The 22150-nt window shown below is 43.3% G+C and overlaps 1 protein-coding gene across 4 annotated transcripts in view; it reads left to right on the top strand.

The window, feature by feature from the left end:
• The window catches only part of PATJ (PATJ crumbs cell polarity complex component), a 141031-nt gene that overhangs the window by 80849 nt on the left and 38032 nt on the right, over positions 1-22150 (top strand). For all 4 annotated transcript variants that reach the window (XM_030226602.2, XM_030226601.2, XM_018912523.3 and 1 more), the window contains 3 exons: positions 2862-3058; positions 10007-10098; positions 19728-19800. In XM_030226602.2, coding sequence (XP_030082462.2) covers positions 2862-3058; positions 10007-10098; positions 19728-19800 — 362 coding nt within the window. The remainder of the gene's footprint in view (positions 1-2861; positions 3059-10006; positions 10099-19727; positions 19801-22150) is intronic.

Raw genomic sequence — 22150 nt, 5'->3', positions numbered from 1 at the left:
AGCAGGGGTGTCTCTACTTGTCCCTTCTCCAGCAGTGCCTCCTGCCAGGATGGAAATGGGGCTGGCTCAGAGCATCCTCCTGCCTCCCTCCCTCTGTTTTACCTCTTAGTCACCCCAGCCATCTCAAACCATGTTGCTTTGGAAATGAATGTGATAATTCAGAATCAAGGGCTTAGTCCACACAGAGGCTTCCTTCTGTTGTAAGTAAGGGTTTCCTCCAACAAGTAATGCAACAGGGGAGACACTTAGGAAAAAACCCGAAAGAAAACAACCCAGCCCCTTAACAAATAAAGCAACCAACCCTGGAGTCATCCTTTGCCCAGATGAATTTTTTCTTTACCCAAAGATTGTTCCCACAGTGGGGTATTTGGCACAGCTGAGGTTCAATAACCAGGTTTCCAGACCTGGCCCAACACAGGAATTTTAGTGGGGCTTTGGCCCATCCCAGGGACAAATTGCCCAAACCGCTGATTTTTGAGGGACTAAAGGTCACTTTTAGTTCCAGCCCAGATCAGAAAGGAATACACATGTGCTTCTGAACTGCCAGCATTTCTCTCAGGTGAGAAAACTCCTTTTGGGGAGGAAACACTGTGGAATTAGATTTAGTCCCAGAAGCACTCTGTCTGCAGGCAGAGGCTGGAGCAGTGAGTGCTTGCAGTGTCACAGGGCTGAGTGTCACAAGCCAGGAATGAGTTTTGGGGCAGCCTCTGAAGATGTGCAGCTCCACCTGCACTGCATTTAAGAGTGTGTGTGTGTGCACAGCTCCTGTCTGTGCACCTGGCTGTGAGTTGTTCAGCTGATGCTTTAGACATGTTCCTTGCTCCTGGCAAGCAGCACTGAGGTGTGTTACCCTTGTACAACAAGCAGTGCAGGGAGCTGTGGCAGGAGGTGATGGACAGCAGCCCTCCAGCTCCAATTCTTGGTTTTAGCCACAAAAATGCAAGCAGTGAGAAAAACCCTTTTCTGCTGGTGCCCAGTTCTGGGGTGTGCTGCAGCTCCTTGCTGTGCTGTAATGAGTTATTTGTCTGATTGTGGTGGGCAGCAAATGCCTTAGAGCTCTTCAGGTCTGGACTTGGCCTCGTGGGCAAAGAAATTAAACCTTAGTGCTGTGACCAAGCCAGGTGGGGCTGCATCTCCTTTGCTTTCAGAAACTCCATTTTTGAGACCCTTCCTGTCTTGCTGTTCTGGTACTAAGAAGACAAAACAGTTTCCAAATCCATGTAGCAAACCACACCTCTAATTACAAGCTGACCCCATTAGTTAAGAAATGCATTAGAGAACCATGCAGCTACATGGGTTGCCATTTATTTAACACAGTTACATGAATTTTTGGGGGCATATAATATAACAAATGAGCTTTCTAATATTTTTGGTGATACTTTCATTTTGTGCAGAGCTCTGCAGGGCTTTAGCAGCTTTCCAGGGATAACATCACAGCCTGGGGATTTTAGGCTCAGGCACTGGGGGTTTTGAGCGTGGCAGGAAAATTCAGCCTGTAAACACAGCAAGGGGAGAGCTGGTTGCTCTCAGTGTGGGTAATTCTCTTGGGTGCAGCTGGTGCTGGAGATGGGAAGCTGCTCTCCATGTCCCAGTGGGCTCTGCCAAGGCACAAGGGGCTGCTGCAGCTGGAACAATTACTCAGGAAGGACCCTTGGAGAGAAGAGCCACTGGGAGCATCCCATGTTCAGCTGAATCACCCTGACAGCACAGGGGCTGTGGAAGAAACATCTTCCTTCTGCTCAGCAGGTTTTATTCACTTTTGGTGCCTCCTTCTCACCTTCCCCAGCTCTTTTCCCTCTTTCTTGTTGTCATGGGAACATTCACTACAGCAGTTAAATCATACTATTAAAATATGCTTCCCCAGGAGGGTGCTAGTAGCTAATATTGATCTAGCTCCTGCTGCTGACTCAGGGCTATGGCTGAACATATAATATCCCTTATTTCTGCTTTTCATGCATAATGCAGCAGTTCCTCTCACCTTGGGCTCTGTGCTGAGGTGACACCCAGCCACAGGGGTGTACTTTGACTTGCTCTTTCAGATGTGTGGCCCAGCTGAAGGGTGCAGGTGGTGCTTTAAACTGGCTTTCAAATCTGCAGAGGGAAAGCAGACAGGACAGAACTGCCCTCCCCAGCAGTGGTGATGGATGTTTGTATGCCAGTGGTGAAAAGACACTCAGATTAACCTGTCAGCCTCCCCAGCCACGCTGTGTGCTCCCAGTAACTTTGTAAATATATCGAGCTCTGTCACAGGACTGCTTGAAATGCAGATGAAAGACAAATAACTACCTTAATATCAGGTGAGGCTGCATTTAAAAATGCAATCACTCATCTCCATTGTCCCTGACATCTGCTCTGCCTAATCAGCCCGTGGAGTTAAGCAGAGCAGTGCTGAGAAGATTCCTGAGTCACCAGGAGGAAGCAGAAGGTTTTACCTTGAGATGTGAGCTTGCAGTAATGTTTGGGCCATTAAGGGCTTCACTTTCCCACAGTGGTTAATTAACCAGCTCGAACTTTACGAGAGTTTCCTGAATTTGATAGGTTTTGTAAGGTAAAGGTGCCTCTGGAATTTCCTTGTTTACCCTCCTTTCAGAAAAGTTTTGGTTTGGAACCAGGCTGTTGTACAAATAATTAAAAATAGCGTGGGTTTTGTGTGAACAGTATTTGCAGCTGATGCTGCATTTTGCTGTGTGACTGATACACGCAGAGCAAATGATATTTTAGAGTCTGTGCTGAAAAGACCTCTGTTAAAAACACTTATTTGCTGAGAGGCCATAAATTTCTGGCATATTTGTGCCTGTTGTTGAACATCTGCACGTAACTCACTTTATGTTCTAACTCCCTTTGTGTTTTGACCTTCCCAGAAAAAATCAGGCAGAGATATGCAGATCTCCCGGGAGAATTGCACATTATTGAGCTGGAGAAAGACAAGAATGGGCTGGGGCTCAGCCTGGCTGGCAACAAGGACCGCTCCAGGATGAGCATCTTCGTGGTTGGGATCAATCCCGATGGCCCCGCGGGACGGGACGGGCGCATGCACATTGGGGACGAGCTCCTGGAGGTAAAACCCTTCCCTGGATACACCTTGGGGATGGGCTCCTGGAGGTAAAACCCTTCCCTGGATCACTTTGGACATTAACTCCCCTAGGTAGAATTCTTCCCTGAATGCACTTTGGGGATGGAGCTAAATTCTTCCCTGGATGCACTTTGGGGATGGAGGTAAAATCCTTCCCAGAATGTAGTTTGGGGATGAGCTCCTAGAGGTAAAACTCTTCCCTTAAAGGACTTTGGGGATGAGTTCCTCTAGGTAAAACTCTTCCCTGGATGCACTTTGGGGATTAACTTCTCTAGGTAAAATTCTTCCCTGGATGCACCTTGGGGATGAGCTCCTCAAGGTAATTGTTCCCTTTAGTGTGTGCAGGGAGGGAGAGGCATCTTGAACCTTTAAATAAAGCCTGGAAGTGGAATTAGGTGGCTGAGCAAGGAGCTGTGCTGATTTATGCCAAGTGAGAACTTGGCCTTTGGCAGGTAAATGTGTTTGCAGTGAAACAAAAATCACTGGCCTGTGAAAAGCAATGTCTTGTCAGCAAAGTCTGTGCTCTCAGCATGTTCACAAGCTCTGCCTGGGGAGGGGCTGTTGGAAGGCAGGAAGGGGACAGTAAATCAATCCTTGGAGTGCATGTGTGGTTTACAGGGAAATTCACACTTTTCGTTAAAAAAAAAAGCCAAAACCCCCTCAACGTTGCCATATGTGTTTTTACAGATGACAGGGATATTCCCCATCCTGAAAATAAATTTCATGCTGTAATCTGTTTTGATCTGTTGCAAGTTAAAATACTTATTTTCTGTAGTTGTGTCTGGCACGAGTTCACCCACGAGGCTCGTTAGCAAGTGGAGTATTTTGTCTTCACTTTTCCTCCAGTCTCCTTGCTTCACCTTCAGCCTGCAAGCACAGCTTTTCCTTCACTTCATCTGGCTTTTGGGCTGTTGCAAAATGACATTTTGCTGCTGTACCTGCAGTGATTCCCCACGTGGTGATTGCTTCAGTGGTCTAAAAAAATCATCCCTCCCTGGGGATCTTGCCCTTGGAGAGAGACTCTCCCTGAGGAGCAGGGATTTGCTGCTCTCCGTGGGTGGTGATGCTCTGAACTTTCAGCAGCTCTCTGTGCAATCAGAAAACCACCTATTTTTTCACATTTCTTGACTTGAGAAAGAGCAGTTTGGCTGCCTGGGGGGGCCCTGGGAATAGTCAGAATTGTCCAAGCATTTGTCATTGTCTAATAGTTCTGTAATTAGGGGCTTTCAATAGACATAGTACAAGAAAGATCTTTTTTTTGGCTATAGAAACACCATCATCTGAAGCTGATTTCATTTTAAGTGTGAGGAAAGGTATGAAGGTCTGGACCATAATGGAGTAGCTTAGGAAAATTGCTTTCTCCTTCAGATTATGTTTTTTCTGTCCCTGACACCGAATTCTAATGGTAAAAAAAAGGGAAATTGTTACATTTTGGGTGTGTTGAAAGAACTCATGGCACTGTTCTCCTCTGCATATCATAGGCAGAGCAGAGGATCTGAAGTTAAGTACTTGAAAGAGGGATTAATCCCAAGGCTGGGTTTTGCATGGATGAGCCACGTTCCAAGGAGCATTTCCCAAAGTGATGGTGCTTCCCTCGTTACTCTCCCTGTTAAGTTGGAAATAAAATGTTTGGGTTTTTTCTTTTTCCTTCAGTAGAAGGAAAGTGAGATCCTCCATCTCAAAAATGCCAAGATTCAAATAAAAATCCAAGGAGACTTTAGTAACTCCCTTGTTTATCCTTGCAATCCAGTTAAAGATGTGCCTCCAGTGGGCAGGAGTGCAGTTCCTTGTAGGAAAGGATGAATTCAAACATCCTGCATCACAAAGGGCTGGTTTGTGCATTGGCCATGGGCAGTGAGATGGCAGAACTCACAGCTGGTTCTCCCCTGACTGCATGGTTAAGGCACATTTGCATCTGCATCTTTAATTGCACCTCAGTTTTCAGTACTGGAGCTCAGCCTCAGCAAGAGAAGGGATTCACATCTTGGGAAGCCTCTGGCATTTCTGGGCTGCCCCATTTGGACAGTCTGGCTCCATTAAAGATCCTGCAGGGTGTGCAGATCATTCCCTGTGGTTTTTGCTGGAGTTCAGGTTGATGGGGTGGCCATTTAGACAGACAGACAGACAGATGTTACCTGTTCCTTTCCTTTTGAACTCTGGTTTGATTGGATTCAATGGAAGGATGCGGGATGCTGCCGGGCTGCCTCAGCTCCTTATTCATAAAATCTTTTGTTGCTGAATTAATGAAATACCAGCTCACTTTTAGCTTCTGCAAACAGTAGCCTTGTGGGGGCATGGTCCTGGCTTGTTTTCACTGACATGGAGGGAAATGAAGGTCACATCAAAAACCTTCATGTGTTTGGTTTTTATTTTTTTTTTTAATTTCTCTTCAGTGATGTATTTTGGATGGCTATGTGGCTGGAGAAAACAGCTTTTCGGGGGAAGAAGATCCTTTCATCCTTCTTTTATACATGTGGGAAAACTACTTGGGTCAGAATTTGGTCCCTGCACAGAAAAGTATTTTTTTAACAGGACACAAGTCGTGCTTTTCTGTTTTTCCCAGCAAAGGAACCATCTGTGGTGCTCCTGCCTCTCTCTCATGCTGGTTTAGTGCAGGTGTCTGCCCTGCTTGGTGTCTTGTTAGGCTGGGCTCAATGCTGGGGCTGATTGTTAGGCTGGGCTCAGTGCTGGGGCTGGTGGTGCCCAGCATGGCCCTCAGCAGGGTCACCTGGAGCTGTACCTGTGCCTCGTGTCCTGCTGCTCCCCAGCTCTGCATGAGCCTGTCCTGCCAGGAGCTGCTGCTCACACTGAACAATCCACCCTGCCATCACCATTATTATTATTATTATCATCTCCCCAGGAGAAAGTCAGCTGAGTTCTGTTAATAAGCCAGGCTTATGAAGCCAGGCTCTTATGCTGAATTTCTGATGTTGGGACGTTCTGCCATCTCCCCTTCTCTTGCTGCAGATGGGGCAGGGTTTGGGAAGAAACTGCTCATGGGGATGTGGAGTTTTCTCTGCCCATGGTTGGAATGAGCTGAGCTTCCAGCTCCTTTCCCACCCAACCCTTTCTGTGTTTTATTTCAAGCACCTCTTGAAAGAGTAAAAGCTCTTTTTTTTTTGACTCTTCAGACAAAAATCACTGTAGAAGTTTGCCTGTTGTCCAGTCTGGACTGTTGCCCAGGTGACAATTATTGCATTTTATTTCTTTATACCATTTTTGCCATAGCTCAAAGCCAGAGAGCTTTTGTGCTAAATGCATTTTTATTGCTATTTTATTTTGAGGTGCTTAGATAAATAGAAGTTATGCTGTAATAATATAATAGATACAGCAGAATTTTGCCCAAGTAAATGAGCTCCCCAGCCAAAGTCACAATGCCATTTCTGTTCTGAGGTGTGGGGGGTTGGCATTGAATTCTCAGTTTATTTGCTGTGGAATCTCAGAACAGGATCACAGAACGGTTTGGGTTGGGAGGGACCTTAAAATTCATCTCATTCCTTGGGCAGGGACCCCTTCCACTGTCCCAGGGTGCTCCAAGCCCTGTCCAGCCTGGCCTGGGACACTGCCAGGGATGGAGCTTCTCTGCACAAGCTGCTCCAGTGCCCTTTGCAGAGGAGGCTGCAGACCCTTTTTTGGTGTGCTTTGTGTGCTTTTTGGGTCTGGGTGGTGGTTTCCAGGCTGGCAGCAGGTAAGGCTGGCAGGGGGAGCTTGCTGGGCAGGAGGGCATAGGGATCTGTGGCTTCCCAATGTCCTTCCTCCACACTCCCCAGGTGGGGAGCCACAGGGATCAGCTGCCAGCTCAGAGCAGGATATTTTCTGTCCTTACAGATTTCATGCTCTGTTGATCACTTTAGATGATGCACATGTTTAAACATGTGCCCAGCAAGAATTTTGGTGAGGGAAATTCACATTCTAATTAGTTTTTCTCTCCCATTTTTTTTCCCTCAAGCTCTGGGAGCTCGGTGTACTTTATGGGGTTTCAGTATGTAAAATCTGACTGATAAAAAAAAGGCTTTGAAACTTTCCCCATTGTTTCAGAGAGCCTGGTTGTATCTTGAAATGCTGCAATTCCTGTGGTAAGAAGGAACCCAGTGCATTGTACAAAGAAATAATTATTACAGAAAGCTAAGCCAGTATTTTTACTAGCTTTGGGGTATCATTTAACTTGATTTTCATAAAAATCAGATGATACTAATTTTATGGATTTCCATTACTGCCACGTAGTAAAAACAGTGTGGGTTGGGTTTTTGGGGTTTTTTTTAATATCCATATCTAATGTTTCTCTTCTGCAAATTAAAGTTTGAGAAGCAAACAATCCTGGAGATTTTTTCCTCTGAACCCAAGAGCTCGGATTTCAGTGAGTTTGTACTTTCTGCTACTTCAGTGCATGGAACTGTAAACCAAAACTTCTGTAGGTGGAGGCACCAGTACATTTGGGATCTGTGATTAAATCTGCCATAAAGCAATGTGGGATTGCTTTAAAGGCTGAACTCCAGGGCTGACCTGACCTCATACCTGCAGCAGGTTTTTATCTTTCTCTGAGCTTGCTGGCTTTCCAAGGAGTTATGGAAAGAGACATTTCAAGAAGAGTTGAGGTTGATTTAGATCAGTTTATTTCTTTTGCTCAGTCCAGGTTTTGTTTTTCTTTTCTAATCTCTAATGCAAAAAGTACAGCACAGATTTGTAGGCTTTGACTCCTAGAGTACTATTTGGTTCATCTGACATGTTACTTTACTTAATTTGAAATATTTAAAGTGATGTTTCTTCTGAAATCCTAGATGTTCTCTATTTTGTTTTATTTAAGCAGGCTCTGGTGTTTTGCTCATCACTGTGGTATCTGCAGCTAACAGAGCATTGATTTATTTTGCAAAAGAAAGTGTACTTAAAAAATAAAAGCAAAATTAATACTGGGTGTAATAACTCTGTAGGACAGTCCAAAACCTTGTGGAGATCTATTGCTTTGATTATGCTTTCATTTTGGAGTAATTAAATAATTATAACTTAGAGACCCAGCTCACAGCTAATTAAATTTTGGACTATTTGATACATGTAGTGAGTAGGATTAATTTAACCAGAGTAAAGCCTATGAATTTTAATCTAAGAAGTCTGCTGTTTAGGAAAATTGATGGTAATTTAACTAAATCCAAACAATTTGTAAAGCATGCAGTATTCCCAGCGAACAATTTATTCTCAGACTTAGAGAAATTAAGTCAACAAACTCACTGAAAATTTCAAGTTGAGCTTGAAGGCAAAATGCAGCTGAGCATTCATTCATTTTTGCCACTGGATATTTAAATTGATGTTGGAATAATGAAGCATGGTCCAGGATGTTGCTTCTCCCCCTGCCTTTTCCATGGCAGCTGCAGACAGAACCATATTAACTCTTTGGGAAAGTGATATTATTTCCTTTTAGACCTTGCTGGGGTCCCTCTTTGTACAATGAAAGACTTGGTGGGTGAAAGTTTTCACCTCAGTCCCAGTCAGTAACCAAGTGTAAGGGGGTTTATTCTTGTCCTTGCATTGTCCTTATTTAACTGATGAACTTGCATCATGTTTTGACCTACTGAAAATAAGATTTGTGAATCCTCCTAATGTGTCTGCCTAGCCCATATCACACCAGGCTGGAAGACTTGGCCTGTTAACTTCTTGTTTGAATGGAAAAAAAATAAAAAATCCTTTTAAGATCACAAACCCAGGATCCAACAAAAACATCTGCAGTAACAAAAATTCCTTCTGTAATCACCACTGAATTGTTCCTGGGCTCCCTTGTCCTTATTGTTTTAAGCAGCATTGGTATATCAAATGTGAATGTAAATATTATGTTGTAAATTTAGAGTGGGAGGAAGAAACTGCAGCATTGAAGCATAGGATTGTTTAGGTTGGAAAAGTCCTCTAGGACACAGAGTCCAACCAGCACTGCCAAGGCCACCACTGCCCCATGTCCCCAGGTGCCACATCCACAGGGCTTTAAACCCCTCCAGGGATGGGGACTGCCCTGGGCAGCTGTGCCAGGCCTGGAGAACCTTTTCTGTGGAGAAATTGTCCCAAATATCAATTTAAGTCTCCTCGGGTGTAACTCGAGGCCGTTCCCTCTGCTCCTGTCCCTGTTCCCTGGAGCACAGCCTGACCCCCCTGGCTGTCCCCTCCTGTCAGGAGCTGTGCAGAGCCACAAGGGCCCCTGAGCCTCCTTTGCTCCAGGCTGAGCCCCTTCCCAGCTCTGTTGCCTTCCCTGGACACCCTCCATCCCCTCCATGTCCTTCTTTCTGTGACTGGGGACCCCAGAAGTGCCCCCAGGGCTGGAGGTTGGTCACTGCCCCACTACTGACCAGGGCAGGTGCCCTGGCCCTGCTGCCCACCTGGGTGATGTCCTGGCCAGGCTGTTTCCCCTGGCAGCTGCAGCATTTCCCATTTCCCTGTGTCCAGAGCAGGGCTGGGTGCCTGCTGCTGTGCTCAGGTGTGGATCCATCACAGCAAAAGGGATGCAGCACCACGTCCTTAAATTGCCTTTCATCTCTCTGACTGTCACTCCTGCCTCCTTTAGCAGAGCTGAGGAGTCAGCACAGTCTCAGCAGCCAGTTCTCCTCAGTGGCCAGAGCCTGCAGGCAAAGTGCAGGAGTCTCAACATCCAAACATCTGTGCTGTTGTCACATCTATATGATTCTCCTCAGATCAAGTTGCTTTCCAAAAATCTGGGAATAATCCTTAAAACCCGTTCAAAGGATCTGTGGAAAACAAAAATTCTCTCATTTGTGGTTTGCTAATAACAGTGAATTACCTCTGCATTGGTTCCTGTTTTATATAGATCAAGATTTGGAGACCACATTTTCTTTGAGTCTTATCTCCTTATCCCACAGTAAACATGGAAGTCTCGGTGGTATAAATTAGAACAAGGTCTACTCCTCCACTTACATGAAAATCATTTTCTTTTAACAGATAAACAATCAGATATTGTATGGAAGAAGCCACCAGAATGCTTCTGCAATCATTAAAACTGCCCCATCCAAGGTCAAGCTGGTTTTCATACGGTAAGAACCATTCTCATCAAAACATTTGTTGCCCTTTAGCTCATTCCATTACATATTTACATATTTAGCCTGCTTTGCACATGCTGAACTTCCCCAGTGCTCTTTGAAGCTGAATAAACCTTTTCCCTGACTATGCTCCTTGGAACAGTTCAAGAGTTCTCCATAATAATGTAAAAAAAAAGAAAAAATCTAATATGGAAATGAATGCTTATTTTAGGGGTGTCTGCTGAGAACTTGAGCTGCTCCTCTTGGGCTTGGGAGCTGCTTCTCCCACAACTTCCTAAAGTGCTTTGGGATGGTTCAGCACAGGGTTGGAGAGGGCAGCTTGTTCATCCAGCCAGGAGGGAGTGGAGATGGTGCAGAGGCTTGGGATTGCTGGAGAGGAGCAGGGATGAAGCACAAGGAGCAGGAAGTCTGAAGGATACCTTTGTGTGGGCATCAAAAGAGGATTTTGAAAGTGAGCAGGGGCTTGTTTGTGCAGAGGGGAAGGCTGGCTGTGCCAAGGAGCACTGGGATGGATTGTGTGGGAGGGAATATGCTAAAACACCCTTTCATCTGCATAAAAATTACATGTGGGCATTTTTCTTTTGCTCCAAGCATGAAAATTTTTCCTCTTTGTACATGAATTAAAGACACCTGCGTGCATTCCCTCAGTAGTTCAGGAAGTGTTGCTCTTCTGACCCTGGGCAGGAGGTCTGGGAAAAAGCTGCCTCTTTCCCAGGACTCATACATGCTTTAACAGGCTGGAATTTCACAGATGTGCATTTATGAATAAATTCCAGCTGTGACTTTTGCTGGGCACTTCACCCCCATGCCATTTTATGAGGTGCTCTTCCCACCAACACCTCCATCATACTTGCTGTTGTTTGATATTCCTGGCTGATCCACAGCCTCCCTGTGAACAATGTAATCATCTGGGGCTGGATGCATATAAATGTGTGCATTTACTGCCACGGCTCTGCCTGGTGCAGCGTGCCCAGCAGTGATGGAAGAGCAGCATTAGCACTGTCAGCAATGAGTTGCTATCCTTGGCAGCTCAGAGGATCTGGAGGAGATTAATGCTCTTGCCTGCAGCTCCTGGGTTACTCTCCCCAGCCACTGAGAATTCAGCGTCACGTCCCACAGCTCGCTCGCCATTGTTTCATTGCCTGTGGAAAATGGGGCTGCTTGGAGGTTCCAGAGCCAAAACTCCCACTTGTGGGAGCCCAAGCCAAGAGAGGGGGCTCCTTCCCTGGTGCTCCAAGCAGAACTTCGGGGAATGAGCCCTGGCAGAGCCAGTCCCATGGGCTGCAGGTCCTTGATGTGTCATTTGGATCCTTGGTGTGTCATTTGGGTCCTTGGTTTGTCTTTTGGATCCTTGGTTTGTCTTTTGGGTCCTTGGTGTGTTCATTTGGGTCCTTGGTTTGTCATCTGGATCATTGGTGTGTCATCTGGATCCTTGGTGTGTCGTTTGGGTCCTTGGTTTGTCTTCTGGATCCTTGGTTTGTCTTCTGGATCCTTGGTTTGTCTTCTGGATCCTTGGGGTGTCTTTTGCATCCTTGGTGTGTCATCTGGGTCCTCGGTGTGTCATCTGGATCCTTGGTTTGTCTTCTGGATCCTTGGGGTGTCTTTTGCATCCTTGGTGTGTCTTTTGGATCCTTGGTGTGTCTTTTAGGTCCTCAGTTTGTCTTCTGCCCTTTGAGACACAAAGGCCCTGTAGGTTCTTAGCTAAAATTCTCCTTTTCTTATTGTGAGTTTCAAGGTGAAAATTTATCTCAAATATTCAAGATATACTAGAAATAGATATTGGAAATACCATTGGGTGATTCATGTTTCCATCTCAGAGATTTCAGAAAAAAAAAAACCCAATTTCTGCTTTTAAATGCTGCTGCTGAGGGTGCAAACTTCCATCTTCCCAAGAGCACAGCTCTGGGCCTTACCCTGAGAGCTGATGGGTTTGTTTGCTCAGCCCAGGCAGGCACTGGGGCAGCAATAAAAGGGAATTCTCCCACTGAGAGGATGTCCTTAGGAACTGCAGCACTGCCCCAAACATGGGGAGAAAACCAGTGTCCCTTGTTTTTGATGTGTGCTCGAGTTCTAGCAAAGACCAATTAGACTGTCTCTCTTAAATGTGGATTTTAAGGACAAATTAGAATTATTTGCTCTTCTCATGCAAGCCCTGTTCCATGAGCCCAGTCTGTCTTGGTGCTTTCCATTCCTCCAGCTCAGACCACAAACCCAGTGGATGCTGCTGAGAGAAAACATGAGCTGTGGCCTTTTTGTGCCTCTGGAGGTGTTTTGGCTGTGTTACACCACAGCTCACCATAGCAAAGTGACACAGACTGCAGGAGCTCTGAGAGAAAATAATTTGGCCTTCACGTTCATCAAAATACAAATATTCTCATTTCACCAGTGAAAAACCTGAGGAGATTGTAATTTTGTAGAAACACATCAGTCCACAGCCTGAAAAGGTCCTGACTGAGCTGATTCAGGCCATAAAAGCCAAGCTGGTGGAATTTCTGGGCTGTTCCCAGTGCCCTCTCTGATACCCTGAGGCCTTTTTTCCCTGAGATGCAGGATGCTGAGTGATAACCATGCTGCTTTCCCCTTGGAAGCAGGAAACAGCATCCAGGTTTTCCTATTCCTGGTGTTGTGGTTCATGTGCAGGGCAGGGGGATGTTTCCATAAACTCCTTAATCAGTTGTGAAAGAAGCCCAGAAATTCCTGGGCACAGAAAAGCCTTTCTGTGAGAGCTGTAATAACTATCATTAAATAACTCCAGAGAATCACAGAATGGTTTGGCTTGGAAGGGACCTTCAAGATTATCCTGCTCCAGCCCCACATTTATTTCTTTTTCTAGACAAAGATAAAGGATAAAAGGTATCCTCAGCCTTCTGGACTTTTTGCTGAAATCCTGACTGAAATCCTGCCTTACCACATGTGCTATAAAAGCCTGTTCACACTATTTTACACCTAGGTAGTGTTACAATTGCATTCCCACCCTTTCCTGGATTTTTTGCTGATGAGACACAGCTCAGTAGCTGCTGTGAGAATCACAGACACCCCCTTATGTCTGAAGGCTTCTCACTCTGCTTTCTGAGCATCTTTTCCTCAATTAAGTTGACGATGATTATTTAAAACAGTTGATTTTGGCCAGATTCCAAAATATAAGTCTTAACACAGCCCTGTTTCCCAGGGGTCTCATTAATTACTTGAGCTTCTAAGAGCATCTAAAGGATTTGCAATTAGACTGGCACTTTCCTTTCTTTTAGGGGCAATAAGGGATGTCATGTCTTAGTTGCCTCTTGAAATCCTTGCTCTGATTCTCCAACAGGAATTAGCCAGGTAATAATGTGAGAGAGGGACCTGCTTCTTTTAGGAGTGTCTGTGCCCCAGTTCCCAAAATAAGATGTGTTTCTACCCCTTGTGGGTTTTGGTCCTGTGTTGTAAGTCCATCCCTGTAACATGCAGAATGAAACAATATAATTAAATTTTACATCTGGAGTAGGAAATCCAGTTTATATCAGAATGCTCTTTTGCAGTGATAACTTTATGATTCAGCAAATTCAGTGTTTTTTCCATGCTCAATTAACTGCCTTTAATCTGGTTTGGTGCTTCAGTGTTGGTATAACAAGCAGATCAAATAGAGCTGAGTGCTTGAATCAAAGTGAATTCCACTGATTTCAAACCCTCCTCCCTTTGTGCTCAGCCCTGTGAGTCACTCCTTGGTCTACCTTTATCCCTTAAAAGAAAATTGCCTTGTGCTGTGATGAACCATGAGAAATGCTTTAATAGTGAGGGATTTTTCTGATTTAAATTCCATCTGTCATCTGTCCTGAGCCCTCCCACACTGCAGCCCCTGCTCTGATATTGTTGCTTCCTGCTGGTGGGATTGTGAAGCCCACAAATCTGTCACCCAACCCCTCCTTCCATTTCCAGGTGCAATCTCCTTTTATTTATGGTGATGTGCAGAGGAGAGAGATCCTTCTGCTCCAAGGACTGGGGAGTGTCTGGGTTGTTCAACAACCCCCACTGCTGTGACTTTGACTCTTCTTTCAGAGCTTCTAGAAGTGACATCTTATGTTTAGGGCCACTCACAAACACTGCCATGCTTTAGAAATTATTAGAAATAATTTCTACAATAATTAGAAAAATATTAGAAATTATTTCTATAATAATTAGGAAATTATTAGAAATTATTTCTATAATAATTAGGAAATTATTAAAAATTATTTCTGAAATAATTAAAATTAGAAATGATTTTTACATTTGTTCAAACCTACATAATTGGCCATATTTTAAGGGTATAAACTCCTGTTTTTACTTGCTTTGATTGCTGAGGTTCTTTCATGTGGGAAAGCTTTAAACCTAAGCCCTTGCCAGGCCCTGTGTGAGTGCAAGTTTGAACTTTTCCTGTTTTCTCCAGAGCTGTTTCCTCCTCTCTGTCATACACATGTGGGAACAGGCTCAGGAGTGGTTCAGGAAGTTCAGTGATTTGAGCTCCTTCAGAACCTGTGATGACCTAAGCTGCAGTTCACAAGAACATTAGCTGTTCATTTAAAGTACCTGTGTGCCTGTGGCTCCCAGCTAATTGGGGCTGGAAGGAGAGGAAGTGCAGAACAAGACTCTTCTTGCTGCTCTGGCAGAGATTTTTCAGGGAGATGCACAAAGGTCCTGCCTTGGAGGAGAGACCCAGAGTGTCTGCTCAGTGTGCAGCTCTCCTGCAGCTCCTCTTTTCCAAAGGAGCTTCCAGAGGGAAGACAAAGATGAGAAAATACAAGATCTTGATTGGTTTTTATTTTAACTTAACAAGCAGGATGTGGACAATATAAGCTTTCAATAATCTGCAAGGCTTTATGTCCTGGTGTCACCTTATGGAGGAAACATTTATTCCCTTCTTCTACATTTATTTATACTATTATTTACATACACATTTATAAACTTTCAATAATCTGCCATTCTTTATGTCCAGGTGTCACCTTGCAGAAGAAACATTCATTCCCTTGTTCTACACTTACACTATTACATTTTACACTATTACTGCATTATTTACACTATTATTTACATATACATTTATAAACTCAATTTCAATAATCTGCAAGACTTTATGTCCTGGTGTCATCTTGCAGAGGAAGCATTTATTCCCTTGTTCTACATTTATTTACACTCTTATTGCATTATTTACACTATTATTTACATATACATTTATAAGCTTTCAGTAATATGCAAGACTTTATATCCTGGTTTCACCTTATGGAGGAAATATTTTATTTACTTGTTCCACATTTATTTACACTATTATTGCATTTATTTACACTATTATTTGCTTATATATTTATAAACTTTCAACAATCTGCAAGACTTATGTCCTGGTGTCACCTTATGGAGGAAACATTTATTCCCTTGCTCTACATTTATTTACACTATTATTTAGATACACATTTATAAGCTTTCAATAATCTGCCATTCTTTATGTCCTGGTGTCACCTTATGGAAGAAACATTCATTCCCTTGTTCTACATTTACACTATTACATTTTACACTATTACTGCATTATTTACACTATTATTTACATATACATTTATAAACTCAATTTCAGTAATCTGCAAGACTTTATGTCCTGGTGTCATCTTGCAGAGGAAGCATTTATTCCCTTGCTCTACATTTAATTACACTCTTATTGCATTTATTTACACTATTATTTACATATAAATGTATAAGCTTTCAGTAATCTGCAAGACTTTATATTCTGGTGTCACTTTATGGAGGAAACATTTATTCCCTTCTTCTACATTTATTTACACTATTATTTATATATACATTTATAAACTTTCAGTAATCTGCAAGACTTTATATTCTGGTGTCACCTTATGGAGGAAATATTTATTCCCTTGTTCTGCATTTATTTACACTATTTTTGCATTTATTTACACTATTATTTACATATACATTTATGAACTTTTAATAATATGCAAGACTTTATGTTCTGGTGTGACTTTATGGGAGAAACATTTATTCCCTTGTTCTACACTTACACTATTACATTTTACACTATTATTGCATTATTTACACTATTATTTACATACACATTTATAAACTTTCAATAATCTGCAAGACTTATATCCTGGTATCACCTTATGGAAGAAACATTTATTCCCCTGTTCTACATTTATTTACACTATTATTGCATTTTTACACTATTATTTACATATACATTTAAAAGCTTTCAGTAATTTGCAAGACTTTATATCCTGGTGTCACCTTACATTTATTCCCTTGTTCCACAGCTCTGTTCTATCTAAAATTTTGTGTCATTTCATACAAGCTCTTAGGTTTTCCTTCTGCTTCTTGATGTACTCCCACAAAAGCATCCACAGCCCCTTGCAAAGCTGTTGCCCAATGCTCTCTGGGTGTTGGTGGCTGCAGATATTTTTCAGGAGGTTCTTCTCCCTTGGTTCAGACATGCAGAGGACATCTGGAGCTCTGTGGTGAGTCAGGAGCTGTCAGGAGCCCCTAGAGAGCAGTTCAGGGTGTCCTGTGGTGAATTCAGTCACTCAGGTGCTGGGCTTGCCCCTCCAAGTGGGTCTGCTTTGGGATCTCTCTTCCCTTCATTCCTTCCTGCACCTTCCTGGGCTCTCCCTTTGGATTTCTCTTTGCACCTGGCTCTCTTCAGGCTTCTTTTGTACCCAGTTTTTGTGGTGTTTAAGTCACTAACAAAGGTATTTGCCTTTGCCTAAGCTGCCAAGGTGCAGATGGAGCAGAACATCAGGAGTTTTATTTTTTATGGTCTGCAAGACAGGATGGGGAATGTCCAGGGGTCCTGTTTAGATTAGAAAGAAGTAAAATGCAGTGAGGAATGAAGACTTTATCCTGAGTGTGAAGGTTTAGACTCCTTCAGCCCAAGCAGGATTGAGCACCAGCAGCTGGGAGCAGCTTTTTTGGAGGTGGTTCTGGAGCAACTGTTGGCAAATCTGTGGAATGCTCATCTGCAGCCACTGTGATTTGAATGTGATGTTCAGACTTCTGAGATGTCTGCCCCTGCATCAAAAGAAAATGATTGCTCCTTTTAGTCGTAAATAAATTCACATTTTAGCTGAGGACACTTGTGGAAGTGGAGAGCAGAAACAGCAATTTATTATTAGATCTGTCACTTTAAAATATATTCCCACTTTGATTCTGCTTTGAAGCAATCTCCTTTGAAGCAGCATTAAAGTATTTAAATATGTACGAGTCCTAGCAGGGGAGATTACAAGTTGTGACACTGTGCAACCTTGGGGTTTTATATATTTTTGCATTTTTTTTCCCCAGGGGAATTACCATAAGTGGTTTTTTATTGCTTGGAATAAAAATGGCCATCCACTTAAAGCTGCATCAAGATATTTTTTCCCCACTGTTGTAAAAAAATTATGAAGGTGTTTGTGTATGAAGTGAAAACTAGTTTGGAAAATTAATTACACCCCAGTTTGTTATGAAGTTTCTGTCTAGCAATTTTTAGGGTATTTCTTACAAAATATATTAAATATATATATATTTTTTAAATATATATATATATATATATAAAATTATATAATATATACAAAATATATGTATATATTATATATACAAAATAGATATACTTTTTATATATTTATTTTAATCTATTTATTTATATCATTTTCTCTATTTATATGTTTATATAATTTTCTATAATTATAAGTTCATATAATTTTCTATTTTGTATATTTATATTTATATATTTTTATATTTGTATTTTAATATATAATTTAATACACTTTTATTTATTCTTTATTTATGTATCTCTTTATTTCCATGTTTGCCCCTAATTGCACAGCTTGCAGCCTGCATTTTGAGCATTTTTTGGTTTTCATGCTGATTGTACTTCACATAAACTGTTGTCAGAAAAGGCTCTCCATTCAAGGCAAAATCACAGAATGCCTGGGTGATTTGATCCTTTGGGCTAGAAAAGCTCCAGGCATAAGGAGATCGATGTCTCACCAAGATAAGAGCAGGGAAAACATCCTTGCCCAATCTGCCCTGCGGGGTGAGATGCACTTGGGAATTGTGAAATGCTGAGAAATCCAGGGCTGGGTGCCTGTCCTGCCCTGTGTGTGCAGCAGGAGCTGCTCCCAGGCTGGGCTCTCCCTCCTGCAGGGCTCTGAGCAGGGCCAGCAGGAGAGGCTGGAGCCAGGGCAGCTCTGAGCAGCACCCAGCCAGCTCCTTTGGATGGTGGGGCTGTGTGCTTGCAGATAAGGACATGAATTCCCCAGCCTTTGCCTGCAGGATTTATCATTTCAGATGCCTCTGTGCTCAGAGCTGTTGGTTCACAGAGTTATTTCTCAGTGATCAGAACCTGCTAGCTCCATATCTTTTAACCCTTCAGGAGGAAAATGAGACTTTTTTTTCTTTCAGGCACTTCCATAAAATGTGTTTAGAACATAATAGTATAATAATTTGTCCCAGAAATTAAAGAGGAAAATATTCTGCTTGTGTCATGGTAACATGGAGTGTAGTAGAGAGAAAATAAGACCTGGAAGAGCCTGGAGAAGTCACTTCCCTTCATCTAAGAAGCAGCAGCATCCCAGATCTCTCCTGTAGAAAGGCTGGAGAAGGGACTTTGGGAGAAGGCACAAAGTGACAGGACAGGGGGAATGGCTGTAAGCTGGCTGGGGTAGATTTGGGTTGGATTTTGGGAAGAAATCCCTCCCTGTGAGGGTGGGCAGGCCCTGGCACAGGGTGCCCAGAGCAGCTGTGGCTGCCCCTGGATCCCTGGAAGTGTCCAAGGCCAGGCTGGAGCAGCCTGGGACAGTGGAAGGTGTCCCTGCCATGGCAGAGATGGCACTGGATGAGTTTTAAGGTCCCTTCCCACCCAAACCATTCTGTGATTCTGTGATGATTTACCTTAAATGATATCACTGAAGTCATCTGTTACCTGGTTTTGTTTTACAGAGGCCAAAAAAACACAGAGCTAATTCCAGAAAACAAATCTGTTTAAATGGCATTTGAGGAAAAGCATCAGCAAGGCAGAATGCTGTTAAATAAAAAAAACAAATTAATCAGATGTCAGCTTCAGAGGCACTTTAAAGAGAGAGAAAAAGATGCCATACATCATAAGCATTTTGGAAAAACAACTCACTTTATATGTAGGGAGAATCAGTGTTCATCTCCTCTTCTCCCTGCATTTTATAAAATCTTTTCCAAGTTTTTACACTGAATCTTTTAGAAAAGACTGCAGCAAAAATGAACAAAAAAAAAGAAAAAACAATCTGTTACATTAGAACAGGTATTGTATTTCATGTGAAACTATAAGCAAGCAGTTTACAGACGTAGAGACCATTAAAAGGGGTTGACTAAATGTGAGCACATCTATGGATGTGTAGGGACCATAAACTCCAACTGCATCCTCAGCTAATCCACACAAAATTGGATTTCCAGAGGACAGGATGTCAGTGTGTCCCAGATGAGCCTCCTCTGCTCCCATGGAGGGATGGGATCTGCTGGGGAGCAAGGAACCAGAGCAAAAAGGATAAAAAACACTTGTCATGGTGCTGAGGGTGTTTTTTCCATGGGCAGAGCCAACTCCAAGGAAGAGTTTGCCCACCCTGGTTTGGTGTGTAACGTGGTGTTTTGTTTTGTTTTGTTTTGTTGTGCAGAAGTGAAGATGCAGTCAACCAGATGGCTGTCACTCCCTTCCCACTGCCTTCAGGCTCCCACCCTGCCATTGAGGTAAGGTTTGTGGGCTGTTGTTTTTAATTAGAGATGGCTAAATTGGATAGATTAATCATAATTAGCAGCTCCTGATAAGTTTGAGCACCTTGTGCAATTAAACCCGGGGTCGTAAAATGCATTGGGTAGAGACCTATTAGGCTTATTTTGCCCTGTCTCTTTTTTATTGATCTGCCTGTTCCTGACAGACCTGCATGGCATTAACAGCAGCTATTAAGGAGGAAGAGGAGGCTCCAAACTAAAACCTTGCCACCTCCTCCAAATTTAAACCTTGTCCTGCTCCTCTTTCGGCTGCTCAGAGTAGCTGTGCTGAGACAGTTCTGCCTGGAGTAATCCTAAACTCAGAAACAATCTCAGTGTGGTAATGTTGCCAGTGTTTTTGTGATTTTTGTTGCTGCCTCAGCCCCAGTGCAGACTGATTGCTCCCCTGTGCACCAGGAATCCCTGCAGTCACCACACTCGTTATCATTTTGACATCTCAGTGCAGTGTAACTAAATTTTCCTGATAAACTACACGGTTAGCCTCGCTGCTGCTTTTTAATTCTATTTCTATCTGAGCTAATAAAGCAAAAGATGTTTTGTAATTCAATTGGGGTTTGGTCTTGCCTCAATAAATCCATGTGCACTGAACTCCTGGTATTTCCATGAACGTGGCTGGGATCCCTCAGCAGGGGCCACGGGAGGTGAGGCTGGATGCATCTCCTGTTTGCACTCTTGCTGTTCTTTTCCAAATTCTCTTACCTCTGCTGGCTGCTCCTTGCAGGCCTGGTGCTGCACAGAGCATGCTCATGTTTTGTTTGGATCTCATTTGTGGACAGGGCTTTGGCTTTTCCTTCTCTCCTCCACACCAGCAGCGTGTCCCAGGTGCAGCTGGTGCTTTCTGAATTACCCAACAATTCACAGAGTTCATTTTATCTTTAATACCTGCATTTCTTCCCAGCTTTGTTTAATATTTGTGCCTTCAGGAGGAAGCACAAAGCTCTGTTTAGGCACATTCTGGTCAACTGGCTGTAATTAGACTCTACCCAAGTGTGTCTCTGTTTGCCTTTAGAGGTAGATGCTTGTGGGTTGAGTTTCATGCATTAATGGCAAGTTCTGACTATTTACATTACATTTGTTTTATAAGTAAATACAGGTTTTTACTTCTTGCTGGTGTCTTTTTATTATATAAAATCAACATCACCAAATATGGTGATGTTATACAGAAGTTTACATTGCTTTCTTTGGCAGCTCTTCCTCTCTTTAAATAAAGAAAAAAATAGCCTTATATCTTGAAATGATATCTTCAAATATCTTTGAAATACCACATAAATATTTAACATTGTGTGTTACATGCGCCCTACATGTAACTTGTCAGATCACATTAAACAGCCTGGCTGGTGGAATGGACTATCAGGGTGCCACAGTCACCATGAATTACTGTGTTAGTTTTCTTCAGCTCATCTCTTGATCTTTATCTTATCTGTTTATCTGCAGCTTATCTCTTTATCTTTGCTATATGAGAAGAGATAGACAGTAAATACACCTTAAATCAGGGTCTTGTGTTGTGGTGTGATACCGTGGGCAAGCCCCCAGAAACAGTCTATTAAATATTAATTGCTGTAAAGTATGTTTTTAGAAGTTTCAATCACCAGAAAGGCACAAAATGAGGTATTTTTGTGCAGCAGTGAACAGAGGTGCTTTGTCCTCTCAAGTGGTGGTCGAGACATTTGAGTTCACGTTTACTTAAATGTAAAATGCCTAATGAAAATTCAGAAATAGTTTTGTTTCTGGGCCTAAAGAGTCCAGGGGAGGCCACAGAGCTGCTGCAGGGCTGGAGCCAGGCTGGGAGAGCTGGGAATGTTCACCTGGAGAAGGATCCAGGGAGAGCTCAGAGCCCCTTCCAGCGCCTGAATGGGTTTCAGGAGAGCTGGAGAGGGACTGGGGACAAGGGATGGAGGGACAGGACACAGGGAATGGCTGGAAGTGAAAGAAGGTAGATTGGGATATTGGGAAGGAATTCCCGGCTGGGATGGAATTCCCAGAGCAGCCATGGCTGCCCCTGGATCCCTGGAAGAGTCCAAGGCCAGGTTGGAGCAGCCTGGGACAGTGGGAGGTGTCCCTGTCCATGACAAGGGGTGGCCGTGGATGGGCTTTAAGGTCCCTTCCCATCCAAACCATTCCATGAATTTCCCAAGCTGCTCAGACTGAAGGAAACTGGGACTCCTTAACGTGCTGAGTGTGGTCAGAGGGCTGGAGAAAAGCTCTTCACACCAAGTCCACACCAAGCTTTCACAGCTGGCAGGGAGTAGTCTGGCCTTCAGAGCTGCCCCTAAAGGCAATTTTGGGAATATCTTGTGGTGCTTTTTGT

This window comes from Serinus canaria, chromosome 8 (genome assembly GCF_022539315.1).
Source record: "Serinus canaria isolate serCan28SL12 chromosome 8, serCan2020, whole genome shotgun sequence".
Taxonomy (NCBI): domain Eukaryota; kingdom Metazoa; phylum Chordata; class Aves; order Passeriformes; family Fringillidae; genus Serinus; species Serinus canaria.
Note: the sequence above shows the minus strand (reverse complement) of the source record. Positions and strands in the feature narration are given on the sequence as shown.